The sequence below is a fragment of the Sylvia atricapilla genome, chromosome Z, assembly GCF_009819655.1.
Source record: "Sylvia atricapilla isolate bSylAtr1 chromosome Z, bSylAtr1.pri, whole genome shotgun sequence".
In the NCBI taxonomy this organism is placed as follows: Eukaryota; Metazoa; Chordata; class Aves; order Passeriformes; family Sylviidae; genus Sylvia; species Sylvia atricapilla.
In genome coordinates, this window is record NC_089174.1 from 67,305,415 (window position 1) to 67,330,659 (window position 25,245).

General features: G+C 49.8%; 1 protein-coding gene across 1 annotated transcript in view; it reads left to right on the plus strand.

Moving 5' to 3' along the window:
* The window catches only part of CNTFR (ciliary neurotrophic factor receptor), a 139,739-nt gene that overhangs the window by 57,591 nt on the left and 56,903 nt on the right, over nucleotides 1–25,245 (plus strand). Inside the window, exon 3 of the mRNA XM_066339577.1 lies at nucleotides 9,470–9,548. Coding sequence (XP_066195674.1) covers nucleotides 9,470–9,548 — 79 coding nt within the window. The remainder of the gene's footprint in view (nucleotides 1–9,469; nucleotides 9,549–25,245) is intronic.

Here is a 25,245-nt window from a genome sequence, read left to right on the forward strand (position 1 = left end):
CCCATCACCACCAAGCACATGACACCACCCCAGCACGGGTCTCAGTGGACAATCATTCCATCCTCCTCTCTGCCTTGCAGGAGCTGCTTTGCTGATGTCAGACAGGAATACCTCTAACAAACATGTTAATATAATAGCTGTTAAAGCCCAGGGGCAGCGGGAGGTCTCAGTTGGCACAAACAGATGGTGTTTTGTCCTTAATAATTAAACTTTCCTGTAGTTTTGGGCAGACAATTCCCTGACTTTTTTTCAGCACAGCTGCCTCCAGCCAACTCCATTTCTCCCTCCTCATCCTCTGCTTGCCCTCATCAAACACTGTCTGTAAGCAAATCCTGGGGCAGGATCCCAGGGAGGCTGAGGGGCCCCAGGGGTTTTCAGAGAGGTCCTCAGCAGCCCCTTGGTCCCAGCCCACATGCTCTGCTGGCTCCAGGCTCTGGCAGTCAGAGGCAGCAGCTGGAGGCCAGGAGAGGAGCCCCAGCCTGGGGGTTTGGGGTGCCTCCAGCCCATTTCAGCAATGATGCTTCTGCTTCTCATGGGTCCTTTTCCCCTTCCACCAGCTGCATTCAGGCAGTGCTAAATTGAGAGGAGGCAAGAAAGCAGAAGCCAGTGAGGTCCTACTACAAACTGAGGCAGCAGTGGTGCCAAGACTGCTGCTGCCACTTGGTGAGGGTTGGCCTCACCAAGTGAGTAGGGTCATTGGGGGGTAAGAGCAAAAAGAGGTCAGGTCCTACATCCTGCTATCCTAGGAGGGCGTTTGCCAGCAGGAGAGAGCAGAGACATTTCCCCAGTCCCACTGCCACCCTTAGGCTCAGTTCTGGGACAGACCCCTCAGTCTACCAAAGAGGCTGCTGGCAGCAGAAGTCCTCTTCCGGCATCACTGGAGGGCAGGATGGGCTCCTCACTTCAATGCCACCCTTGTCATTTGTCATCGGGACATTAAGGAGAATCCGCATGCCTCGGTTTCCCCCTTCAGTATCCCACTTCAAAACCTGGGTGCTGCTGTGATGTATGGACACAGACCCCAGAAGGCTGCACAGGACATGCTGTCCTGTGGAACCACATGGGGGTAGCGTGGTGATGGAACTCATGTAACTGGGTAAAGCAATGACCAAGAAACCCCATCTCTCTGCAGAGTGGGTGGAGTTCTTCCCCAGTCTTCTTTTTCATGCCCAGATTTTGAGAAATATTCCTGCAGTGAGGTGGGGAACAGGGGGCAGCCCATATGCAAGTGGAAGACTAGTGTCCTCACTGTCACTTCTGTCCTGTCTGCCTGCAGTGGCCTGTGACCCCACAGCAGCATGTGGGCCAGTCACATTAAGTAAGCATTAGTGGCAGTGGGGATGCTGCACCTCCTGTGGAACCTGGACAAGGAAGGATAGCAAGCAGGGACCTGTGGGGAGCATACAGTCCCCAGCATCCTGAGCCCCTGTCTGCCTCCAACAGTGTTTGCTGCTCTCCCTGGGCCTCAGAAACTGCTTGGCTCCTGCCTACCCCATCCTTCTACCAACTTGTACTGCAAGCATAGAGGAGATATGAAGTCAAGCAACACAAGTCATAGTCACCATCCCTGGAGGTATTTAAAAGACATGTAAATATGGCACTTAGGAACAGGGTTTAGTGGTAGATTTGGCAGCATTAGGTTTACAGTTGGATTTGATGAGGTTTTTGTCAAACCTAAATGATTGATTTTATGATTCCATGATCCTGATGCATCTCTGAGGAGGCAGCATCAGAGTCATTGGAGTGGCTTCCTCTATGCCAACAGCTTAAAAAAAAAAAAGAAAGCCTAAGCAAAAAGCCAAGCCAAAATTAAAATGCCCGAGAAGCTCTGTACAACTGGGTGTTTCATCAGTTACTCTCCCAGTACTGCTAAGCTGATATCTTTTACCCTGCTTGGACAAGACATCTGCCAAGATCTCTTCCAGAGCTCCTCAGTCCAATCCTGCTCATGTCCCTGAGCTCTTGCAACTCAGCCTCAGGCTCTCGTGCTCCTCTGGCTCTCTCTCAGCATGCTGGAATAAAGCAAACCTGCCCTGCTGTTTGAGCAGCAATGCTGTGGCCTCAGTCCTTGGATGCCTGTGTTGATTCAGGAATGAGCTGTAGCTCTCCCTGGCTTAGGGACATCACCACCAGGAGTTTACTGGGTTTACTGGGTTTACTGGGGCCAAGCCACCATGGTCCTGCCTGCACTGGAGGAAAAGGGTCCTGCAGGGTGCTAGCAGCCTGTTTGGGGTTGAAGCTGGCAGTTTTGACTGGCTTGAGCCTTTGCTTCCACAGCAGCACTGTGCTCTTCACCTCACACCACCCCAGTTCCAGTGAGCTCAGACACAGTGTCCAGCCCCTTGTCTGGGTGCTGCAGGGAGCAGCCCTCCAGAGGAGTGAGGCTGGGCTAGTAAGAGATTCAGTCTTGATGTTTCAAGCAAAATAAGTTTTCTGTGGAACCTGTGTGTGCAGGTGCAATTGAGGAGGATGCTAAAGCTGCTGTGGCCAGACATGCCCCAAAATCCCTCCTAGCAGTGACCATGGGAAATACCATACTCCTCTATTCCATGTCTACTGTGTCATCCAGCTGATAGGAGAAGTCTGTCTGGACAAGGCTTGTCTGTACACCCTTTTGTCTTTGTTTTGCTCAGGGTGGCACTTGACTATGCCAAAGTCCAGATTTTAGTACTAGGATGCTTTTCTCTGCCCTGGAGCTTTGGATTTGAAGGGATGTTGGGTATTTAATAAAGCAGCCTCACTACAGAATCTCCCCAAGGCAGGGTTGTGAGCAAAATCTTTGAGGGACTGAAGGGCAATGCAGCCCTGCAGACAAAAATAAGAAATGTTGCCAGCATATGCCTGGAAAGCACAAAGCAAACCTGGCATGAGACAGCAGGACCTTCCTAAAGTATTTGGGGTTGTTTCCTGAGTGAATAGGAGTTTGGTTTTGATTTTGTGGAGTTGTTTTGGTTTTGTTCCACATCATTAATTTTCTGCTTTTGTGGTTGAAGTGCCAAAAATCAGCATGACACCAATAGCACCATCCCACAGTAACCACAGCCTGGAGACTCAGAATGAGCAGGAACTGCTCCCAAATATGCCCATCTTAGGTAACTTCTCCAGCTTCTGGAGAGGAGTACTGGGAAGCACCTGAACCACAAGCATCTCCCATCTCCAGTCTCTCTCCCTTCTTTGTCTGATCTCTTCTGTTTGTCCCTGACCTAGCACCATCTATGGAAAAACACTGCTCAAGACCTCATTTGAATTGGAGGCTCCAGATAAAAAGCACTGGTTCTGGCAGTTCTTTAATAGAAGCTAAGATCCAATTGATTCTTGCAATCTCTCTCTGCAGGGAGCCAGGAAATTCTCAGTGTAGAGGAAAGTTGAGTAAAAAGAGGGGGAAAATTTCATTTTCCATTGTTGGTCTGAGCTTTCTTGCATCTCAGAGGCTGCCTGGGTGGGACTGTGGGCTGTGGAAGAGTGGGGCTTGGGTATGGCACCTCAGCTGAGCTTCCTGCCCAGGTGGCACTAGTGTGTCTGAGGAATAGTCCTGGGGCAATGTTGCTCCTCTGCCATAGGGATTCAGGCCCCTCCTTGCCCTGCTGTGCTTCTTCATAGTGCCAGTGTTGAGGACCTGTGATGCTTATTAGTTTGCTGTTCCTTGTTTTGGCTTTTATCACTGCTGGAGAAGATGGCTGGTCTTGGACTGCTGCCTTCACTTGAGGAAAAACTGGTTGACATGGTGAGAGTTATGAGGACAGGTATGGGCTGTGGGAAACTTTCCACTTCAAGGCTCCAAGTAGGAACAGAGAATGGGCACCAGCTGGCTGTGCAGCAGCATTGCCCCACAACAGACCTGGCATCAAGGGCTGTTGCCAGGCAGGGTCACTGGACAGGTTCCCATGGATTGTACCTGTCCCATGCTTTCCTGACATCATGCTCCTGCCTGTCCTCCGGCCATGGAGGGATCATAGAACCCCAGTGTGTTCCAGGGGTGGACTGCACTGACTGTCCTGATGCTTTTGGGCCCTAGTTTGAAGAGCTGCAAGGTGTGGTTTGAGAAGAGAGAACCACACCTTGCTCTTGGAGCAGGAATCCCCCAGCCCCTGGAGCTGCAGGGTGAGGACCTTAATCCTGGGACTCTCAGGATCCTGCCGTGTTTCTACGGCTCCCTGCTCCAGTGGGAGGATGTCACCATGATCCGCAGAAACAAGAAATTACCTGTCCTGGGACCCATCTTGCTAGTCTGGGAGATTCTCAAACATCCTGAGCCTTTTCATGGGTTGTTCCTCCCCAGACCATCCCAGCTATCTCTGTAGCTCCTAAACTCTGCATCACCCCCTGAAAAGTAGCTCTGATCTAATCTGGGCTGATGCTCCCTCCCAAAGAGCTGCTTTCTTCAGCCCTGTGGATATGGAGAGCAGCTTTGGTCATTGCTTTTCACATTGAGACACCTTTCCAGTGGCATCCAGGGAAGATGGAGCAACCTTCAGCAGGTATGCTGGAACCAAGAGTTCCGAGTCCACAGCTGCCTCCAGGGGCACACCTTCAACCAAAGCAGCTGGGAAGTTTTGTGAGGACCATCTTTCCACCATTTGCCCATTTCTTAGACCACAAGGGCAGGAGGATTTGCGCTGCCATCCAGAGGTCCAGCAGTGTTCACTGGGATGGCAAAGGCAGAGTGATAAGGGAGCTCTGCTGTGAGATGCTTCTTCCTCCAGGGTATATCTTCCTTGGAGTCTTTGCTTCATTTCCAGAAGGGAAGGAGGTGGAGGGAGGAAAGTCACAGTCCATGAGAGCCAAGAGTGAGTTTATTTCTGGCCCCAGACACTGTGACACTCATGGTCCAGGAGGGCAGTGCTAATTGCTCTATTGACAGTGGAAGTTTAAATTAGATTTAAGAGAGCTTTTCAAGTAGTGGGGATTCTGTCTCTGCAGATAAGGCTTTCTGATTGCATGTATGCAGGAGATGACAAAGTCTCTCTTTTCTCTCTTCGTCTTAGGCAGCAAAGAGGAGTTTAGTGCTGACAGGGCACTGTAAGGCCAGAAGGCTTTAGGGCTGTTAGCAAGCATCTGACATTAAGTGACAACTATTTTTTCATCTCCTTTCCCTCGCCTTGCTGCCAGGGATGATCTGAAAGGAGGAGACAGCACTCAGTGCTTTCAGGTGGCCAAGCCCTGCTGCCCACAAGTGGTGCAATCCCTGGGAACCTAAGGCTGGAGGGTGTCCTGCCCACTTCAGTGCCTCACTGCTCATACCAGCATCACTCTCTGCCCTTGGGGAGGGATGGCATGCCGCAGGAGACACCCTGGATCCCTGAGGCTGGGGAAAGCTGTGTGAGCATCTCTGGCAAGGGCCTAGGCTGAGGAATTGAGAGTGGCTTTGGTAAGGGTGTTGTTTCTCCTTCAGTAACACTGGGGCCCAGGAGGTGCCTGCTGTGAGTGCAGGGGCATTGTGATGTCTACAGTTGGCATCTGCACTACAGGCATAATACCACACTTCAGGAAGAGGCAGACTGTGACCTGGCCTGCAGGACAGGTGAGCTGCAATGCCTGCAGTCAGCATCTGCACTCCAGGTGTTCAGTACCGCCTTATAGCCAGCGCCTGTCGTGGAGGTGTGCAGTACCACCTGCGCTCAGAATCTGTGGTACAGGTGGTACCTGACCACATGCCATTGGTGTCTGCAGTACAGGTGAACTGTAGCAGCTACAGCCTGTGTCTGCAGCACAGGTGTCCATCCACAGCCATGTCTGCAGCAGAGGCTGTACCACAGCATTGACAGTCGCTGTGGGCAGTGCAGTCACACCGTGGTGCCTGCCGTGGATGCCTGCAGGACAGGTGCTGCAAAACTCCTTTGGGAGGCTCAGGGCAAAGCTGGAGGGGAAGGAAACGACTAAACAGGGTTGTTTTCCCCCAGTTCACAACTTCAGAGCCAGACCCCGTAACAGCACCTGATGGGGAATTGTCTGGTGGAAGTCTTTGTCATGGAATCACTGGGTTTTGAAACTACCACTTTTCTTTTGAGGCAGCCACACACTTCTAGAATAAGGGGTTTATTTCTTTATCGGTGCTAAGAGCAGCCTGTGGCAGGTGAGAGTTGTGGTTGGAGACTGGGGTGAAGTCCACATCCCTCACTAGCCAGCGACAGCCCTGCCCTGGACCTGCTGTTTATAGGTGCCAGTTGGTACTCCACTGCTAAAGCTTTGGGGATTATACTAAGGGAGAGCTGGAAGGGATCCATCCCTTTGCCTACTCAAAAGAGGACACTGGGACTGTTAAGCAGAAAGCAGCGTCCTACTTTGTGCCTGGCTACACAATCCCTTTCACTCCTGTGCCCTCCCAGGACTACTGCCCTCACCCCATCATACCACAACAGCTAATGTCACATTGCTGTGTCCCTTCAGTCCAGATCCAGCTCAGGGAACACATGCCTGGAAACGTGTTTGTTTAGACTGAGAGCTGCTGGAGGGGACCTTATTCATGTCTGTGTTGAGTTGCTTCTGCTAAGGGTGACCATGACTGATGCTCTCACTATCCTTGGTGTAGAGGACAAGGCAGGGAAAGATCAACCCTTTGCTCTCTCCCCAGACAGGAAACTGGGGACAGAGAGGATGGCTCCAGTGCTGCTGGTCCACCATTTCATATGTTCCCTCTCCTCCTGTCCTTCTCCCCAGGCTCCTCCTTCCTCTCTACCTCCAGGAAATTATTCATTACAGGGGGAAAATCTACCTTTTTCACAGAAAATTGAGTTTCACACTGCAGACCTTGGTGTGTAATAAATGTGGTTCCCCTCCATCACCTGTAAACTGCTCCCTGCTGGCACAGGGACATAGCTCAGGGACCTTCACACCTGGTGAGCTGCTGCTCACTGGCCTGTACACCCGAATGCCAGGGTGCTGGCTTTCGCTAGAGAAACAGATAAGTGAGCAAATATAGCAACAGAAATTTGCATTGGAAGCATCTGTGGAAATTGTGAAGGCTTTGTTATGTGCTTGGGGAAAAAGAAATCGACATGGCTTTGGGCAAAACAGTCAAACAAAGCAAATACTGCATGGAAAATTGCAATTCAAGTGAGAAGAAGTTGGTTTTCTGGCTAGATTTTTTTATCCTAAAATAGCTCTGCTTCTTTCTGGTCATAGGGCTCATCTCTAAGAAGAAATGAGGTTTTCCAGGGTGAGCGCAGCCAAGTGGTGAATTCTGTGTGCTGTCACTGGAAGCCTCTGCCTGTATCCTGGCCATGCCATAGAGTCCTCAGGGACCTCTATCTTGGTCCCTCTGCTTTCTTACTCCACCTGTATCCCTTGAGACTACCAGTGCTTTGGGACAGGAACCACTCCTTGCCACATAACTCTGTCTGTTTCGATGCTGGCCTAGGCACCTGGGCAGGAGCAGCAGCAATTATTTTAAGAGATGAGGGAGGAGCAGCAGGGGGTGGGCAGCAGGTGGCTTTATTCCTTGGCAAGGTTGAGAGGTAGAGTATGATGCTGGTGATATTTGCACTGAGCCAAAGGGAAAGGCAACATCAAAGAGATCTCACACTTTTCAAAGAGCAGGCTGGTTTCTGGGGAGTCCTGTCCTGCCTCCTGTCATTGCCATTGTCCCCAGAAATGGGGCAGCTGCACTAGCTGGAGATACCTGGACTGTGGTGAAAGGAGGCTCTGACCCCTGGTTCTTTGTCTGCTTTAGTTCCTGGTGCCACCCATCAACTCCCAGGGGTGTAGGAAGAGAATATTCAGTGGAAAGTAAATCTGAGTGTAAATAGGGAGAGTTGACTCCTGGGCTGCAGGTGGTTTCCCAGCTGCTCAGGGCCCCACATGTCAGCAGTGCCCCAGGATGTGGCATTGCCACCTGCCTCAGGTTCCAGCTACCACCCACTCCCTGAGCTGCCACTTGTGATGGCAGCTGGAGGACAGGTAGGGAGGCAGTCAGGGTGCCATGCTGCGGGTGCAGAGAGGACACATGGGAAAGGCAGTGGAGAGCAGACAGGAGGGAAGAAGAGTGAGTGATAAGGAGGTTGTAATTAGCACTTAGTGCGCCTCGCCCAGAGCTTTCAGAGGAAGGTCACCTTCATTATCTCTGTTTTACAGACGGGGAAACTGAGGCACGTGGGAGGCAGTTAGAGTGATTTGCTCAAGGTGACCCATGAGGGCTCGGGCTTGCATGTCTGTGCTCTGCAACACCAGCACACTGGGAATGGCTCTTGCTGCCAGCCTTTCAAGTCCAAACCCTGAAAGATCAGTAGTAAAGGACATGGATCTCTTCTCTGCCCATCTCCAGGCTTGGCCTCTTCAGACCCACTATCTCCCTCAGCATCTCTGCCCGGAGAGACATTTGAGATGAGGCTGGTCCACCTGCACCTCAAAATCTGCTCATGAAATCCCACCCAGCTGCTCTTGCCTTCCCCTCCAGCCCTGTAAAGGCTTGCTGTGAATCCAGGAGCCGTCTGGGCTCCTGAAACAGTCGTGTTAGATAATGGGATATGTTTTGCTGGATTTTCTTTCCCTCACCAATACAGCTCCTCCTTTATTTAGGTTTAAATGGATGCCATCTGGCTAATGAGCCCATACTCATGTTCTAGATTAAAAGGCAATCCTGTGCACGTTACTGATACGGTATTTGAGGTTAGAGAAATTTGAACGGGTTTTGAAGGGGCAATTTGCTTTTCGTGCATGGTGCTATTTACCTCCTGGTGGGTGGGCCGGCATCCCCCGTTGCTGTCCCCAGCAGCTCCCTCCTGACTCTGGTTTCCTCTACCAGCCCTGGCTGCAACAAAATGAAAGCTTGGGCATCTCCAGCATTGTAGGGCTTGTGCAGAGTATTCTCGTAGTTGTTGCTGCCGTTTGTCCATTCCTTTGCTTCTTGGTGGGCTTTTTGGTGCACACAGGATGTCTTCATCACCTGCTTTCTTAGCTGTCACCCCCTCCACATCTCCTTGCACCCCAGGTCCCCTGCCACAAGGCACAGCTCACCAGGGTGGAGTAGCCTCTGCCACTCCCAGCCCAGAGAAGTAGGGGACAGCTGTGGCCCATTAAGATAATAATGGCAGGTAGCTGAGGCTGAGATCTGTGCTGAGATCAACATGTTGCACACTCAAAGCACCAACTGCTGCTGTGAACTACCTAGGTGTGCTCCTATCTCCTCAAAACCCCTCTGCAACCTATTTGCAGGTACTGTTGGCTCCTAAAATGATGCTGCCAAGGAGCAGGGGTTGGCTCTCAAAGGAAAACGTTGAACATGAGATGGGGAAGATAGAGCATTTGTGCAATGCCTATCATCACCTCCAGACACCTCCCATGGAAAGTGCCACAGGCACTGTGATGATGTGAGTGATGAAGCGTGCACCAGCAAAATGCCTCATTTTGCAGTGAATTTCCCCTTGGCTGCCATGGAGCTGATTTTGCAGTCATCTCCTTGCAGTCTCATCACTGGGGGCTCTCAGCACTGGGGGCAAACCATGACTGCTCCTGCCTGTGTTTGCTTCCACAGATGGCTAACCCTGTCCGGTCAGCCTGCTGCGTGGTGCTCGCCGCGGTGGTGGTGGTGTACGCCCAGAGGCACAGCCAGGGTGAGTCCTTCACACCTCCCAGGCCCTGGGGCTCCTGAAAAATGGGAAAAATGGGAAAAATTGGAAAAATAGGGAAAATGAGAATGCTTCTCCTCCAGCCTCTCTCCTGGGGGAATCTGGGTGCACCCTCCAGGTGTGCCTGATATTTCTGTGCATGTTATCACTTCTGTCCATGACAAGTACTCCCTCCAGCCCATCACTGTGGCGTTTGGGCATCCTGCATCTCCCTCTGCTGATTCCCCTTGCCCTGCCCACAGCTACTGTGTCCCTACTGCTTTGGATCCCTCTGCCCGCTCATTTGTGGATGCTGCCCCGTGCAGCCCACCCATTAAGGGATGAGGAGTTGAGAGGAAGCATCAGCCTGTCAGTTCCAAACTCCAATCACCCCTGACAGCTCCATGACACCCTGCCCCATGACAAAGATGGATGATGCTTCATCCTGCTCTCACCTCCTTGCAGGGACTTTATCCCCACTGCCAGCATGCATCTGTGCCCACCAGGAGCTCACATCTCTCCAAGCTGGCAGAGGATTCAGGGCTTATTTTAGTAGTGACTTTAGAGAGATTACACTTTAGAGTCACTGGTGGCATTGGGAGTTGAAGAAGCCCCACATAATCCTGGGTCTAGGCAGGAGCAGGAAGATTATGAGGGTTCGTTGGGTCCTGGTGTGGAGTCCAGCTTTGCAAAAACAGGACAAAATGGGGAACCTCCAGAGTTCACTGCTTTTCCTGTCTGTAGTTGTGTTTAGAGGATCTTAGAGGGGAATTCTGCTGATTAACTGCAGTAAAGACATCTATGCATCCCTGGGCTCTGTGAAATTGAGAAGCCCAGCCAGAGTGCCCCACTGAACTGCCCTAAATCCATTTGTGTGGGTTTACATTGCCACAAGCTTCCAGTTTGGACACAAAGCAGCCAAGGTTGGGCAGCACATCTGCCTTGCATGGGGACAGCCACTCTGTGGACACAGAAGGAGCTTGTTGGCTGGTGCTGCATGAAGGTCCCCAACCCGTTCCCAGGGTGCCTGCTCAAAGCATTTGGGTGCTGAGCTGTATGCTGCTTGTGGTGGTGTGATGCTTCCTGCAGAGAAGCCTAGCTGCTCACTCCTGCTGTGCTTGCAGGGCCACTCCCTGGGAAGTTTTAAAGGACCTGGCAATAGGACTGCCAGAGCATCCTTTGGATGCACCATGCTGCTTCCTGCTGTGCTGTAGGAATAGTAGCCAAGACCTGCTGCACAGGGAGATGCACAAAACACAAAAGTGCCAGGTACTTCAGGGTTGCACACAATTGAGTTGTGTTGTCTAGGCAGGAAAAAATGATGCTTCTCACCAACGAGCAGGACCACACATTTTGCCACTGACAGCTGGTGCAGAGCTGCAGCAACTGTCACCTTTTGCTCTGTGATACAGCAGGATTCAGGGGTTTGGCAGCATAGTCTCCCGTGTCGTGTCGTTGTATCTCTCCTGTTTCCCTTGCCTACCTATGTCTGGGAGGCAGGTGTCTGAGACACCAGCTCAAATCTGAAGCTGCTGAGGCCTGTGTGCATCAGCAAGTGCCTGAATTGGGTGTGAGAAGTGACGCAGGGCTCTTCCCATCTGTAGCAGCTTCGCTGGGGGTCAAAAAAGGATACCTGGTCAGAAAATTAGTTATGAAATAGTGGGACACCTTCAGGGTTGTCGTCAATCTGTTTTCCAGAGGCACTGCATATCCCTCCTGGGCACCTCTCTGGAACACCGAGGCTGGCTCTGGGCAGGAGCTTTGGAGCAGCAGGTCTCCCGCCCACCCCACCGTGCCCAGCTCGGAGAGGCTGCACATAGGGAGGTCAGCGCTGGACACCCAAAGCTTGCCCCCTGTGCCCCCCCATCCAGAGCTCATCCCCCACCAGCCGGTCTAGAAAGGCACAGCAGGGTTGGGGTGGGAGGGTGGATTAATCCCACTGGTGGCAGGGACCCGGTGGAGTGGGGGAAAGATGCTGGTTTAGAGTCCATTTATCATGCACTTGAGGCACGTTCAACTTTAATAGCTCATGAAGCACTTTAAGAGATGCATTAGCACTGAATACTTGAGTGAGGAGAATGTGACAAGCTGTTAAGTAAGGATGAGCACAGTGGAGGGAGCCTGGCCACCCTCTCTTGGCTCTCTTATGCACCTCAGTGATTACTAGAGCATCCTGCAAAGTGCCACATGAATTAATAAAAGCAGCATCAGGCTTCGTGAAGGTGAGGCTGCTCATCTATTAACCCCTCTGCTGCTCACCTTTAGTCCTATTCCTTGGAGCACAGGGTACTCTGGGTTGCAGAAGCCTGGGATGATCCCCAGTTGTTGGGGGAAGGGAGTGGAGGGGCTCAGAGGTCAGTGGATTAGGGGTTCCTGTGACCTTTGGGGTGACAGAGTTCCCTTGCTTTGCATCCCTGGCACGTTGCTCAGGTTTCACACCTATCACATAGCTGGGTGTGATGCAGCTTCCCAGGGGGGTGGGCACTGGGTGGTGGGAGACCAGAGACATCCAGCAGGGCAGCCCCAGGGGGATGCTCGGAGGCTGGCACTAATGTTCAGGCTCTGTCAGTGGATTTGGGGTGTCCTGCTGCAGGGAAGGGCTGGGGGGCAATTGAAGAGAGTGTCCAGGACTGTCATCTCCAGTGTGTGAATAAGCAACTTTGGATGGGGTTGCCAGATTGGGCCAACCCTGCCTGCAGAGATGGGCACTGCCCTCGACAGGCACAGCGCTGTCCCCATCTGCACAGATCCAGCTGGCCTGGAGGGATGGACAGGAGCTGCAGGAAGAATGGGAGAGCACACGGTAGGCAGAACAGGCTGAAGACCCAGGAGAGAAGGGGAGAGCCTTATGCCCTCCACAGAGAATCACAGAATGGTTTAAGTTTGAAGGGACCTTAATGATCATCAACTTCAGTCCTCCTGCCCATGGACGGTAACACCTTCACTAGACCAGTTTGCATAAAATCCCATCCAATCTGGCCATGAACCCTTCCAGGAATGGGACCTCTACAACTTCTCTGGACAGCCTTCATCAGTGCCTCACCATCATCACAGTAAAGGATTTATTCTTGATATCTAATTTAAACCTACTCTCTGTTTAAAGCCATTACCCCTTGTCCTGTCACTGCATGTCCTTGTGTCCTTCCTCGGGTCTCTTGTAGCCTCTTTACATAATGAACGGTGCTATAAGGTCATCCCAGAACCTTCTCTTCTCCAGGATGAAGAATATCAAGTATCTCAGCATTTCCTCGTAGAAGAGGTGTTCTAGCCCTCTAATCAACTTCCTGTTATTTTGGTAGCTCCATTTTCCTTCCTGTGTTTTGTTCTCCAGGCAGTGGTTGCTTCCAGTTTTTTTCAGAATGGAGGAAAGTGATGGAAAAAGCTGAGCAGAGCACTGATGTGATGCTGTCTGCTGTGACACACCTTTGGTTGACCAAGGCCCTCCACTGTGTGAGAGCAGAGCCGGTGGAGGTCCCTGCAGTGCAGAGACCTCCTCTCTAGCAGGGCCTGGGTGACTTCAAAGGTCTGTGAGAGGTCACAGCACAAGCCTTGGGGTTTAACCCAAGCTCTTATGTGGGAAGTGTGTACATGGTGGAGATGCCTAATTACATGTTAGGCCACAGAGTGAGCATGCCTGGGTGATTTCAGCTTTTTATACTGAATGCTGTGACTGCCTGTTCCTGGACTTGATCTGTCCTTATTAAACCAAATGCCTACAGCAGTCCTGAAAAGAGGGAGCTCTGCTTCCCCAGTCTCCTGCTGTGACCAAGATGTCTTCCCCATCCATCAGCTCTCCCAGAGTTTTGTCCCCAGCTGCCCCAGATTGAGATTTCTTTACTTTTAAAAGAGGAGTAATTCTGCTTTATTGATCCTCACCTTGCTGAATTAACTCATGTTTAAACAATAATTATGTTTTCACCCAGGAGAGAAGACAAAGAGATAAAAGCTCTGGAAATGAATGCACTTCAGATGCCACATGCCGGGGTTAATTTATTGATAGGCACAGAAGCGCCCATCTCCTCTCTTCCTCACCAACGACAAGCAATTAGCCCCCCTCATTCCACAGCTGAGGAAAAGAGATTTTGTTTCATTACTCTCCCTTCTCTCTTGCTCCTTTAAGTCCTGACCTAATCTTTTGCAGTTGGTTCTGCTGCAAAGCCTCCCCGGGGCTCCAGTTTGTACATGCCTCGTTAGAAATGCTGCTGCAAAGACAAAGCCCGGACCAATAAATAGCCTTCAAAATGCACAGCAAGGCCATGCAAATTGGCTTTTCAATGAGAAACCAACTGTAGGTAGGAAAACCTCTCTCCCCTTGTAGAATTGCCCAACCTTGTCTGCGTAGCATTTTTTGGCTGACAGGAAGGTGACCACCTCCTTATCTGGGCTCTGCTTCCTCCACACAAGTCAACTCATGCCAGGGAGTGCCATCTGCCTAGCATGCTTAAACTGGACAGTTTGAATTTGGAGGTGTTCTCTGGATTTGCTGTGTAGGAGATGGTTTGTATGTTCACCTTGGTCTGTGTGTTTTGTTTTCTAGATCTGTGTAGGTTTTGGTTGGTGAGCAAATGTAGTTGAGTTGAGGTGCCCTGTCCTGTCCTGCCCGGTCCTCCCCTCCCATCCCCTCCCCTCCCACGGTGTCCTTCAGTCATGCATTAAGCGACATGACAAACATCTGTCGTTTGTTTTTTGTTTTTGCACACATTCCCCAGGGTGAGTTGCATGTGTAACAGAGTGATCTGGAATTTTTGTAATTGCCAGGGCACAGGCAGTCACTGGGGAAGGCAAGGTCAAAGGGACTGACTGTGTGTGCAGGGCTGAGAGTCTGGAGATGGTGCCTTCTTCCAGGCTCAGGCTGAGGCCAGTCCAGGAAAAAGCTCTGTCTTATTACATAGCACCTTCCTACCTCCCCTGACACCTCCTGTCCTGGGTTGTAGTTTAGGATATATTCTATCACCATCTTCAGTTAATGGCCCATCAATGCCTTTTGCATGACTCAGAGATAACTCCCTCCGGGAGTTATCTCTCTCTTTAATGGGCCATTAAGGCTCTCTTCCATGACTCATCACCCCATTGTGAGATGCTCCGCCCATGGGGAAGAGCCAAGCATTCTCACCTGGATATAAGCTGGGATTTGGGACAGTAGAAGCAGCCCTCACCCACTGGATTCCCAGAGGACCGGAACTACCAGACCTTTCTACAAGATTTCTGTTTCAGGAAGACCACCTCGTCTGGACTGTTTCCACCACCCTGATCAGGTTGTATTCTGACTGTGTCACTGGTTTTTCTTTTTTTGCATTTATTTTATTTTATTCTATTTTATTTTTTCCTTTTCTTCTCATTAAATTTTATTTCTGACTTAGAGCCTCTTACTTGGTTTGTTTTCAAAACCACAACATATTTTTGGCGCCCAATGTGCAGCAGAGGCAATAAGAAAAGTCAGAAATTACAATTTTATTGAAGAAGACACCTGTCTGTTATGATGCCCAACATGCTTACATGTGTCTTATACCTATCTCTCTATATTTTTCCAAACGTGGGGCACTATCTGCCGGCCTTAATACTCCTGCGTAGACCAGGATATGGTACTAAAATTGCTTTACTGGTCTATTATGTCCATTGCTTGATAAAATCTGAGGCAATGAACATTATTCAGAATATATACCCAGTTTTGTATTCTTGTTCTAGTCTAGGATGCTACGTCTGGAGCCTCAACAATCTCACACAGCCCCTGTGGGGAGGAGTAAAGAATGATTTTTTCCAGCTTTTCAGGAATGACACAGCAGTTTTTGAAAATATTGAGTACCCTCTGGATGCCAAGGACAGCATGATGTTCTTGTTAGTCCTGCTTTGTTTTCTCTGTTTTCTTTGTTTTCTAAGCACCATGCTTAGAATCAAAACACTGCATGGTGTGTTGGAGCATGTTCTTAAAGAAGTAGAAGAGGTAAAAAGAAGCAAAGCAATAGCATCGACGACTACACAGACTGTCACAGAGGAGAAAGGAACCAAAAGTGCTGTCAGCATCTCCACACAAACCGTCACTGAACCGGAACAGCCTAAACCAGTAGCAGTTGCCACCACTCAGAAGAAGAAATCAAGGAGCAAATCAGTCCACATAGCGACTGACGAGGATGGAGCAGGACCTTCGCACTCAGCTGAAGAGACAGAGACAGAGATCATCACCCGCTCTCTATCTCTGGGTGAGCTGCGTGACCTGCGAAGGGAATTCACCCGCCAGACCAACGAGTCCATCCTCACCTGGCTGCTCCGCATCTGGGATGCTGCAGCCAATGACACCATTCTGGATGGAACTGAGGCCAGGCAACTGGGATCACTGTCCCAGGATGTGGTCATTGACCCGGGAATCGGAAAAACCCAAGAAACTCTCAGCCTCTGGCAGCAACTGCTAACAAGTGTGAAAGACAGATACCTTTGTAAAGAAGACCTCCTAGTGCACCAAGGAAAATGGAACACAATAGAACAAGGTATCCGATGTCTAAGGGAATTGGCTGTGCTGGAGATCATTTTTGCAGAAGATGAGAGATTTCCTAAGAGCCCAGATGATGTCCAGTGCACATCACGGATGTGGTTGAGATTTGCACGGCTTGGACCAGAGATGTACTCACGTTACCTGGCAACACTGCAATGGAGAGAAGGTGAGGACAAGGTGGGTGTCCTGGCTAACAAACTAAGGATTTACGAGGACACTGTCACCGCCCCAGTTCGTGCCCATGTCTCATCTGTGGAAACAAGACTGGCTGAGCAAGTCAGGAACTTAATTGAAGAAGGCCATCAGAAACTGAAAAAAAGAACTTAAGGAAGAAATTTACGATATCTCACCAGAGCCGACGAGAGTCTCTGCGATTAGGAGCAGGCGTCCCCCAGCCAGGGAGAGAGGATACACACCCCGAGGTAACCTTTGGTTTTTTCTTCGGGAGCATGGAGAAGATATGAAGAAGTGGGATGGAAAACCCACCTCCTCCTTAGCAGCCCGGGTACGTGAACTGAAAAGAGAAATACCTACCACAAAAAGCTCATCTAGAATCAGTGTTGCTCCGGTCTCTCATGCACAGAACTCCAGATGGTACAGGAATGATGATATGACTGATCCTCTTGAAGGGACCTCAGCAACACATTTACAGGAAGAGAACAACGTATGCGATGACCAGGAATAGGGGGGCCCTGCCTCTAGCCAGGAAGAGGAAAGGGACAATCGGATCTTCTGGACTGTGTGGATCCGATGGCCTGGCACATCTGACCCAGAAAAATATACGGCATTGGTTGACACTGGGGCCCAATGTACCATGATGCCATCAAGGTATGTAGGAACAGAATCCATTTCTATTACAGGAGTAACAGGAGAGTCCCAGGAACTGACTGTATTAGAGGCCGAAGTGAGTTTAACTGGGGACGAGTGGCAAAAACACCCTATCGCAACTGGCCCAGAGGCCCCATGCATCCTCGGCATAGACTATCTCAGGAATGGATATTTCAAAGATCCGAAAGGATATCGTTGGGTTTTTGAGATAGCCGCAGTAGTGAAAGAAGACATCAGACAGTTGAATACTTTGTCTCGTCTCTCAGATGACCCCTCTGCTGTGGGACTGCTGAAAGTTGAAGAACAACAAGTACCAATTGCCACAGCAACAGTACACCATCGGCAATACCGCACTGACAGAGACTCTGTGATTCCCATACATGAGATGATCTGTAAACTGGAAAGCCAAGGGGTAGTCAGTAAGGCCTGTTCACCTTTCAACAGTCCGATTTGGCTGGTGCATAAGTCCAGTGGAGAATGGATACTGATGGTGGATTACCGTGGTCTGAATGAAGTCACGCCACCACTGAGCGCTGCTGTGCCAGACATGTTAGAGCTTCAGTACGAGCTGGAGTCCAAAGCAGCAAAGTGGTATGCAACCATTGATATCGCCAACGCCTTCTTCTCCATTCCTTTGGCAGCGGAGTGCAGACCTCAGTTTGCCTTCACCTGGAGGGGCGTGCAGTACACCTGGAACCGACTGCCCCAGGGGTGGAAACATGGCCACACCATCTGCCATGGACTGATCCAATCTGCACTGGAAAAGCGTGAGGCTCCAGAGCATCTGCAGTACATTGATGACATCATCATATGGGGAATACACCAGAGGAGGTCTTCAAGAAAGGAGAGGAAATTATCCAAATTCTGCTGAAAGCTGGTTTTGCCATTAAAAAAAGCAAGGTTAAGGGACCAGCTCAAGAAATCCAGTTCTTGGGGGTCAAATGGCAAGATGGTCGTCGCCAAATCCCCACAGAGATCATCAACAAGATCACAGCCATGTCCGCACCTACCAACAAAAAGGAAACACAAGCTTTCCTAGGTGCCATAGGCTTTTGGAGGATGCACATTCCTGAGTACAGTCAGATCGTGAGCCCTCTCTACTTGGTGACCCGCAAGAAGAACGATTTCCACTGGGGGCCTGAACAGCAACAAGCTTTTGTTCAGATCAAGCAAGAGATTGCTCATGCAGTAGCCCTGGGCCCAGTCAGGACGGGACCAGATGTGAGAAATGTGCTTTACTCCGCAGTTGGAAACAATGGTTTGTCTTGGAGCCTTTGGCAGAAGGTGCCTGGGGAGACTCGAGGCCGACCACTGGGATTCTGGAGCCGAAGTTACAGAGGCTCCGAGGCCAACTACACTCTCACAGAGAAGGAGATCTTGGCCGCCTATGAAGGAGTTCAAGCCGCCTCAGAAGTTATTGGCACTGAAACACAGCTGCTTTTGGCACCCCGACTACCAGTGCTGCGGTGGATGTTTAAGGGGAAGGTTCCTTCCACACATCATGCCACCGATACCACATGGAGCAAATGGATTGCCCTCATTACACAGCGCGCCCGCATTGGAAACCCAAATCGCCCTGGGATTCTGGAAGTTATAACGAACTGGCTGGAAGGGGAAACTTTTGGATTATCATCTGAAGAAGAAGAAGGAGAAAAGCAAGTAACATGTGCTGAGGAAGCCCCACCATATAATGAGCTACCGGAGACTGAAAGACGATATGCTCTGTTCACTGATGGCTCCTGCCGAATTGTAGGAGCTAACCGGAAATGGAAAGCTGCAGCATGGAGCCCCACACGACAAGTTGCACAAGCTACCGAGGGACAAGGTGGATTGAGTCAAGTTGCAGAGCTTAAAGCTGTCCAGCTGGCTTTAGAAATTGCTGAACGAGAAAAGTGGCCGAGGCTCTATCTCTACACTGACTCATGGATGGTAGCTAATGCTCTGTGGGGATGGCTGAATCGATGGAAAAAGGCCAATTGGCAGCGCAGAGGAAAACCCATCTGGGCCGCTGACATTTGGCAAGACATCGCCGCCCGAGTAGAGAGGCTGACCGTGAAGGTTCGACATGTGGATGCGCATATACCCAAAAGCTGGGCTAATGAGGAGCATCGCAACAACGAGCAGGTAGACAAAGCTGCCAAGGTGAAAGTATCACAAGTAGATCTAGATTGGCAGCACAAGGGAGAATTATTCCTAGCTCGTTGGGCCCATGATGCCTCTGGCCATCAGGGAAGAGATGCAACATATCGATGGGCCCGTGACCGAGGGGTGGACCTCACTATGGACAGCATCTCACAGGTCATCCACAACTGTGAGACCTGCGCTGCAATCAAACAGGCCAAGCGAATGAAGCCTCTGTGGTATGGTGGACGATGGCTGAAGTACAGGTACGGGGAAGCCTGGCAAATTGACTACATCACCCTTCCCCAAACACGCCAAGGAAAGCGGTATGTGCTGACCATGGTGGAAGTCACCACTGGATGGCTGGAAACCCACCCTGTGCCTCATGCCACTGCCAGGAACACCATCCTGGGCCTTGAAAAACAAATCCTGTGGAGACACGGCACCCCTGAGAGAATTGAGTCGGACAATGGGACCCATTTCAAGAACAACCTTATAAACACCTGGGCTAGAGAACATGGTATTGAATGGATATACCACATTCCTTATCATGCACCAGCTGCTGGGAAAGTTGAACGGTGCAACGGACTATTAAAGACTGCCCTGAAGGCACTTGATGGGGGAACCTTCAAGAATTGGGAACTAAACTTGGCCAAAGCCACATGGATAGTTAACACCCGAGGGTCTATCAATCGAGGTGGTCCTGCCCAGTCTGAACCCTTACACACAGTGGATGGAGACAAAGTACCTGTGGTACTCATGAAGGGCATTTTAGGAAAGAGTGTTTGGATTAATCCCACTTCAGGCAAAGGCAGACCCGTCCATGGGATTGTCTTTGCTCAAGGACCTGGCTACACTTGGTGGGTAATGCAGAAAGATGGAGAAACCCGTTGTGTACCACAGGGAGTCTTAATTTTAAGTGAGGGCAGTGTGTAAGGTTTCATTCTGTATGTATATATGCATTCATCTGTAAGAATGTCTTGATTTAGGCATGTTGTAGATGGTAATGGAATAAGGGGTGGATTGTCCTGGGTTGTAGTTTAGGATGTATTCTATCACCATCTTCAGTTAATGGCCCATCAATGCCTTTTGCATGACTCTCTCTTTAATGGGCCATTAAGGCTCTCTTCCATGACTCATCATCCCGTTGTGAGATGCTCCGCCCATGGGGAAGAGCCAAGCATTCTCACCTGGATATAAGCTGGGATTTGGGACAGTAGAAGCAGCCCTCACCCACTGGATTCCCAGAGGACCGGAACTACCAGACCTTTCTACAAGATTTCTGTTTCAGGAAGACCGCCTCGTCTGGACTGTTTCCATCACCCTGATCAGGTTGTATTCTGACTGTGTCACTGGTTTTTTTCTTTTTGTATTTATTTCATTTTATTTTATTCTATTTTATTTCCCTTTTCTTCTCATTAAATTTTATTTCTGACTTAGAGCCTCTTACTTGGTTTGTTTTCAAAACCACAACACCTCCTTTTGCCTCTGGCTGAGTTCTGCTCGAAGCACTGGCACTTTGTCTCCAAGTGGCTCCTGACAGGGCCTTATTGGTGTTGTCCTCCCCAGGACATGGTTCTGCATTCTGTGAGTCTGACCTACATTCCTCCACTGGAGATGAATGGACTTGTGCTTGGCTGCATAAAACACGTGCTCCTGCTGAGGGAAGGCTCGTATATTAACTGCTCTGGATTCTGTGCGTGATGGACTCATCCTTTCCATTATATACATCAGCCCTGGTGTCTCTGGCAAACTTTGCCAGTAACATTTTATGTTGCCTTCAAGATAATTGATAAGACAAGTGATTAGCAATTGGCCAAGAACAGATCCCTGCGGGGCCACACTGGGAACACCCTCCTGCAATGATGATTCCCCATTAACAATTAATTCCCCATTAGCAATTACATTTTTTAATCCTTCCTGTTATAACTCTGGATGCTCTCATTATCCAGCTGGCTGAATGTACCAGCCTCACTCCAAACTGGAGCCCCATTCAGCAGAGCTTGCTTAAATCATTCTGAAGGCTGCCATTCACAGGCAGTCATCTGCTCTTTGCCTCCTTTGCCTTACTCATTGCTGCTCACAGCTAAGCTAGTCCAGGCTCATGGCCATCCACTGGGAACCAGCATTGTCCTAGTGGGATTACTGCCTCTGCTGGGGGACAATCTGCTGGCCCATCCCATGCTGGCCAGAGGTGCAACCTTGGCTGTAATTCAAGTTGCCCTCTGATGCCTTTCCAAGGAAGATCCATCATCTCCACGCCTGATCATTCATTACTGTGATGGTTTTCCCACTGCCTTCCCATCTTCCCTGCCAACCCACAACTGCAGGGAAGCAGAAGAGACAGGGACACCGCCCACCCCCCTCCGAAACTTATTAGACTGCTGCACACTGTTAGGGTGCTTAAGGGTCCATCAAGTTCTGGAGTCCCCTTTGTTGCTCTGATCTTCTGTGGTGAAGGTGAGCCTGTCTAAGAAGAACCCCAGACCCAGGCACAAACATCTGCATGATCCCCTTTCCATTTCTACTCCTCTCTCTGTCCACGAGCACCTGGCTTTATTTTTCTTTTTTTCCAGCACAAGATGCATCTCCCGAAAGTTTCTCTGTCTGCAAAATAAAAGAAAATGGCAAAAATAGCCCAAGGTCCTGGAACAACTTTTTCTATTACTAGACATCCCCCTGAGCTCAAGTAGATTTCCTGCCCAGACACAGAGTGAATTACGGCCAAGCTCTAGGCAGCTGGCCTTGTGGTCAGCCAGAGCACAGGCTTGCTAATAAATGTGGTCAGCCCCTACCGCAAACAGCCTATTTTTAGTGCCTGTGCTTTCTTGCCCACTGCCTCATCACTCCAGGTTCCAGAGCTGAGCATCCCACAGGGGTCCAGCCAGCAGTGCAGGATAGCCCTGTTGGGAGCACATCCCTGGCTTGCTCCTCCCTCCTGGGAGCTGAGGAATCAAGAGGGTTGGTTCATTTCCACGCATTGTCTGTTAATTTTGCACTGCAGCAAGCCACTGGTGCATGGTGCGGTGTGGCCTGTCTTGCTGGGACACACTGGCTTATGCCTGTCAGACCGGGATTGGAGAGCTCCCAGCTCTTACCTAGGGTCTGTCTTTGAAAAATAGCCACAGGTCAGCAGTAAGAAAAGTGCTGTCAGATGCAGGAGGTGAGATGTTCTTGCAGTGCAAGTGGGGAAGAGAAGGGAAGGACAGGAAGAAAAATAGAGGGACTGGCACTTAGGTGAGAGGAAATGCAGATTGATGGTTCAGGGCTTTGAAGTTCTGCATTTTGCAAGTTGCCAAAAGTTGTGGACACTGCAAAGAAGCTGCCTGCTTTCCACGTGAAATTCTGTCAGGAGTCACCGGAACTGGATTTGCCACCTTCTGGAAATGGAAGTAGTTGTTTGAAATGGAGCTGATGAAGTTCTAGAGTAAAGTGGAGATTTGTCCTATGTGAGCCATCCAAGAGCTTAGAAGGAGACCTAGCTGGCAATATCTGTGATGCTACCAAAAAAAGGAGCCTTTACCAAAAATAGGTCCTGTATATTGAAGCAGATCACAAATCTGTGAAAGAATCAAATACAGAAAAGAAAATAGAAGACACAGCTTTAGTGTGTAGATCTATCAGGCTTTGTACAAGCCTGTGATCCCACAAAACCAGTGAAAATAGTTCATATCTGTGGTGAGAAGAAACTGCCAAGAGGATCACAGTCTGACAGGACTCATTAGTTCTGCCCGTGTTAAGGAATAACATGTCTCAGTAGTCTCTTAGGCTTCATTACACATCAACAGGCAGAGGAGGAATGAGATTTGTTGTCTACCCCGACATCTAGAGAAGCTTCAAGTGGAGGATTACTGCTAACACAAGGCAATGCTGCCACAACCCACGGGGTGGAGGCAGGAGCTGCCAGGCTGTGGCTGTGCAGAGGGGGCAGCACTAAATTTGTGGATCATCTGCATAAGCCAGAGAGTCCTTGCCAGTGAATCCATGTTGAAACCCAGTGCTGAACAAGGCCTTTTTGTTGGGTAGAGGCTGGGAGGAAAGGTTTGGATTTCCGTCTTGGCATGGCATTGTCCTGATGTATGGAGCAGGAGCATGGCTTCCTCTGCTAACATGTGGTAGTGAATAGACACATTGCCACAGCAGCTGAGAGCCCCTAAGTGCTGCTAAAAGCCAAAATCTCATTTGCACAGATTTTTAGACCTTAGGGAGCTGAGGTTTAGCCCAGCACCGAGGTAATAGTCATGGACCTTGTTCTTTAAATGAAAATTGACTGCTGAAGAAGGGCTATGTCCTGTCCCAGCACTGAGCTCCTTTTGGTGGGGGAGGAAGCCAAACTCATCCTTTCTTTACATTCTCAAAGGCTTCCAGAAATGGAAGATCGCACAGAGATGTGACAGGTGGAGTGGAAACCTTTAATGCTTCAGGGATTTGGCTTCAAATAGCCTCCAAAAGCTCAGAAAGGTCTCACCTCAGAAGTCACACATGGCCATCCCAGTGAACTAGACATCTCACATTTCCAGAGCAGCCTGCTCCTATCAGCCCACGTGTCCAACAGAACCTGGACGGAATGTACCACTCATTATTTATCCCATTTGAAGAGTTTCCAGTGTCTGAAGTCCTTGATGCCCTGAGACTGCAAAGCCAATCTCCAGTCAGGCTCAAAGACCAAAATGCATCAGCCCTGAGGACAGCTCTGGGCACCACCTGTAGGAGCCCATAACCTCAGCAGTGGATGCTACAAATCATCCCCAGGACAGCCACAGCAGCTGTGTATGACAGAAACCAGAACCAAAAAGTCAGGAAAGGCTGAGACATTCAGGTCCTGCACATCCTTCTGCAGTGTTTGGCATGGAATCACTTGCTGCTATCTTCGGCTCACCTGTGACACATCTGGGAACAAGCAAAGCCATGGGTAATGGGAACACAGGCGCAGAAGATGTTGAGTACAAACATCCTCATCTCTGCTTCCTCAGAGAGGATTTTTTGGGGTAGGAAACAGAGCAAAGATACCATGAAGCATGTTCAGGAGTGCAGATGCTTGGAGACAGCATCCACAAATGTCTATTATTAACGTCTTTGGTGGGGTTAATTTCTCGGAGCAGACACTGTGCTTCTGTGGAAAGGTGAATACCAGATTCATAATCTGGCCAGGAGATGTTGAAGTGTAAAAAAATACCCAGAACAACTTGCAGGATGTACAGCCTGTGCTGTGGATGAAAAGAGCATATTTCAGGATAAGTGGTCTTGGGCAGCACTAAATGGGGTGGATCCATGCAGAGAAGCCAATATAATTGTGTCATATTAAAAGGAGAAAGAGAAGAAGGATCGAGGAGGGGCTGTTGCAGGCTTGTTACAGAGGGGAAAAGCTATGTGTGTCACCTTGTAATGACTGCTTCAGGAAGGCCCATCAGGTGGAGAAGTGAAGTGAAACCACAAGGCAACTGACAGTGATGGAGGCAGGAGAGGTTACAGCAGTATTAGTCTTGTATGAACCACTGATCTCTTGGTGTACAATTTGCTGGAAAAGACTGCTGTCTAGGCTCAGCTGTTAGCAGGTGCTAATTGAAGCCGAGCAGTCTGGAGCCGCGTCGCAGTGCCTTCCCTTGATTAGAGCCATACTGGGAAGGCTGGTGTTGGGGAAAGGGATTTGTTGGTGTGATTCACAGCACGAGGATAAAAGTGCCTTTATCTCTACTTTAGAGACAAGAAGAGGGGGATAAAATATTCTCCTTGCATAGTTCCATGCACCTGTGTTGCATAGTTCCATGCACCTGTGTGCAGGTAGAGTGCCTGGCAAGACATATCCACTTCTCAGTTCAAAATTCCCTATGGATGGGGCAAAACCTCACATCAGGGTGCGCATAGTTGGCAGAAAAGTAGTGCCTTTCATCCTGGGTTCAACACACTTGACCTTCCTTGTTTTTTTTAGTTTGCAAAGCCCACAGTGTTTTCCCCAGAGCAGACCTGTCCTAACAGATTCAGGTCATCTGCCCGTAGTCAGTCTTTTATTAGTTATCCATTCTGGAGTTTTGCAAAACAGCCAGAGGTCTACAGAGCTGATGCTAGAAAACATTGACCTGCAAGGCCAGGAGCCCGTAGGATTTCTGCCAGCCAATAACTGTGATTTGTAGGCAGAGGAGAGCTGCCACCCTCACACTGAGGATTTAACTGGGATGCACAAGCTAAAGCAGAGCTGCAGCATGTGGCCTGTCTTGCTTGATTCCTGCTGGATTTTCTGAGGTATAATGAGGTGTGCCCACATGTGCA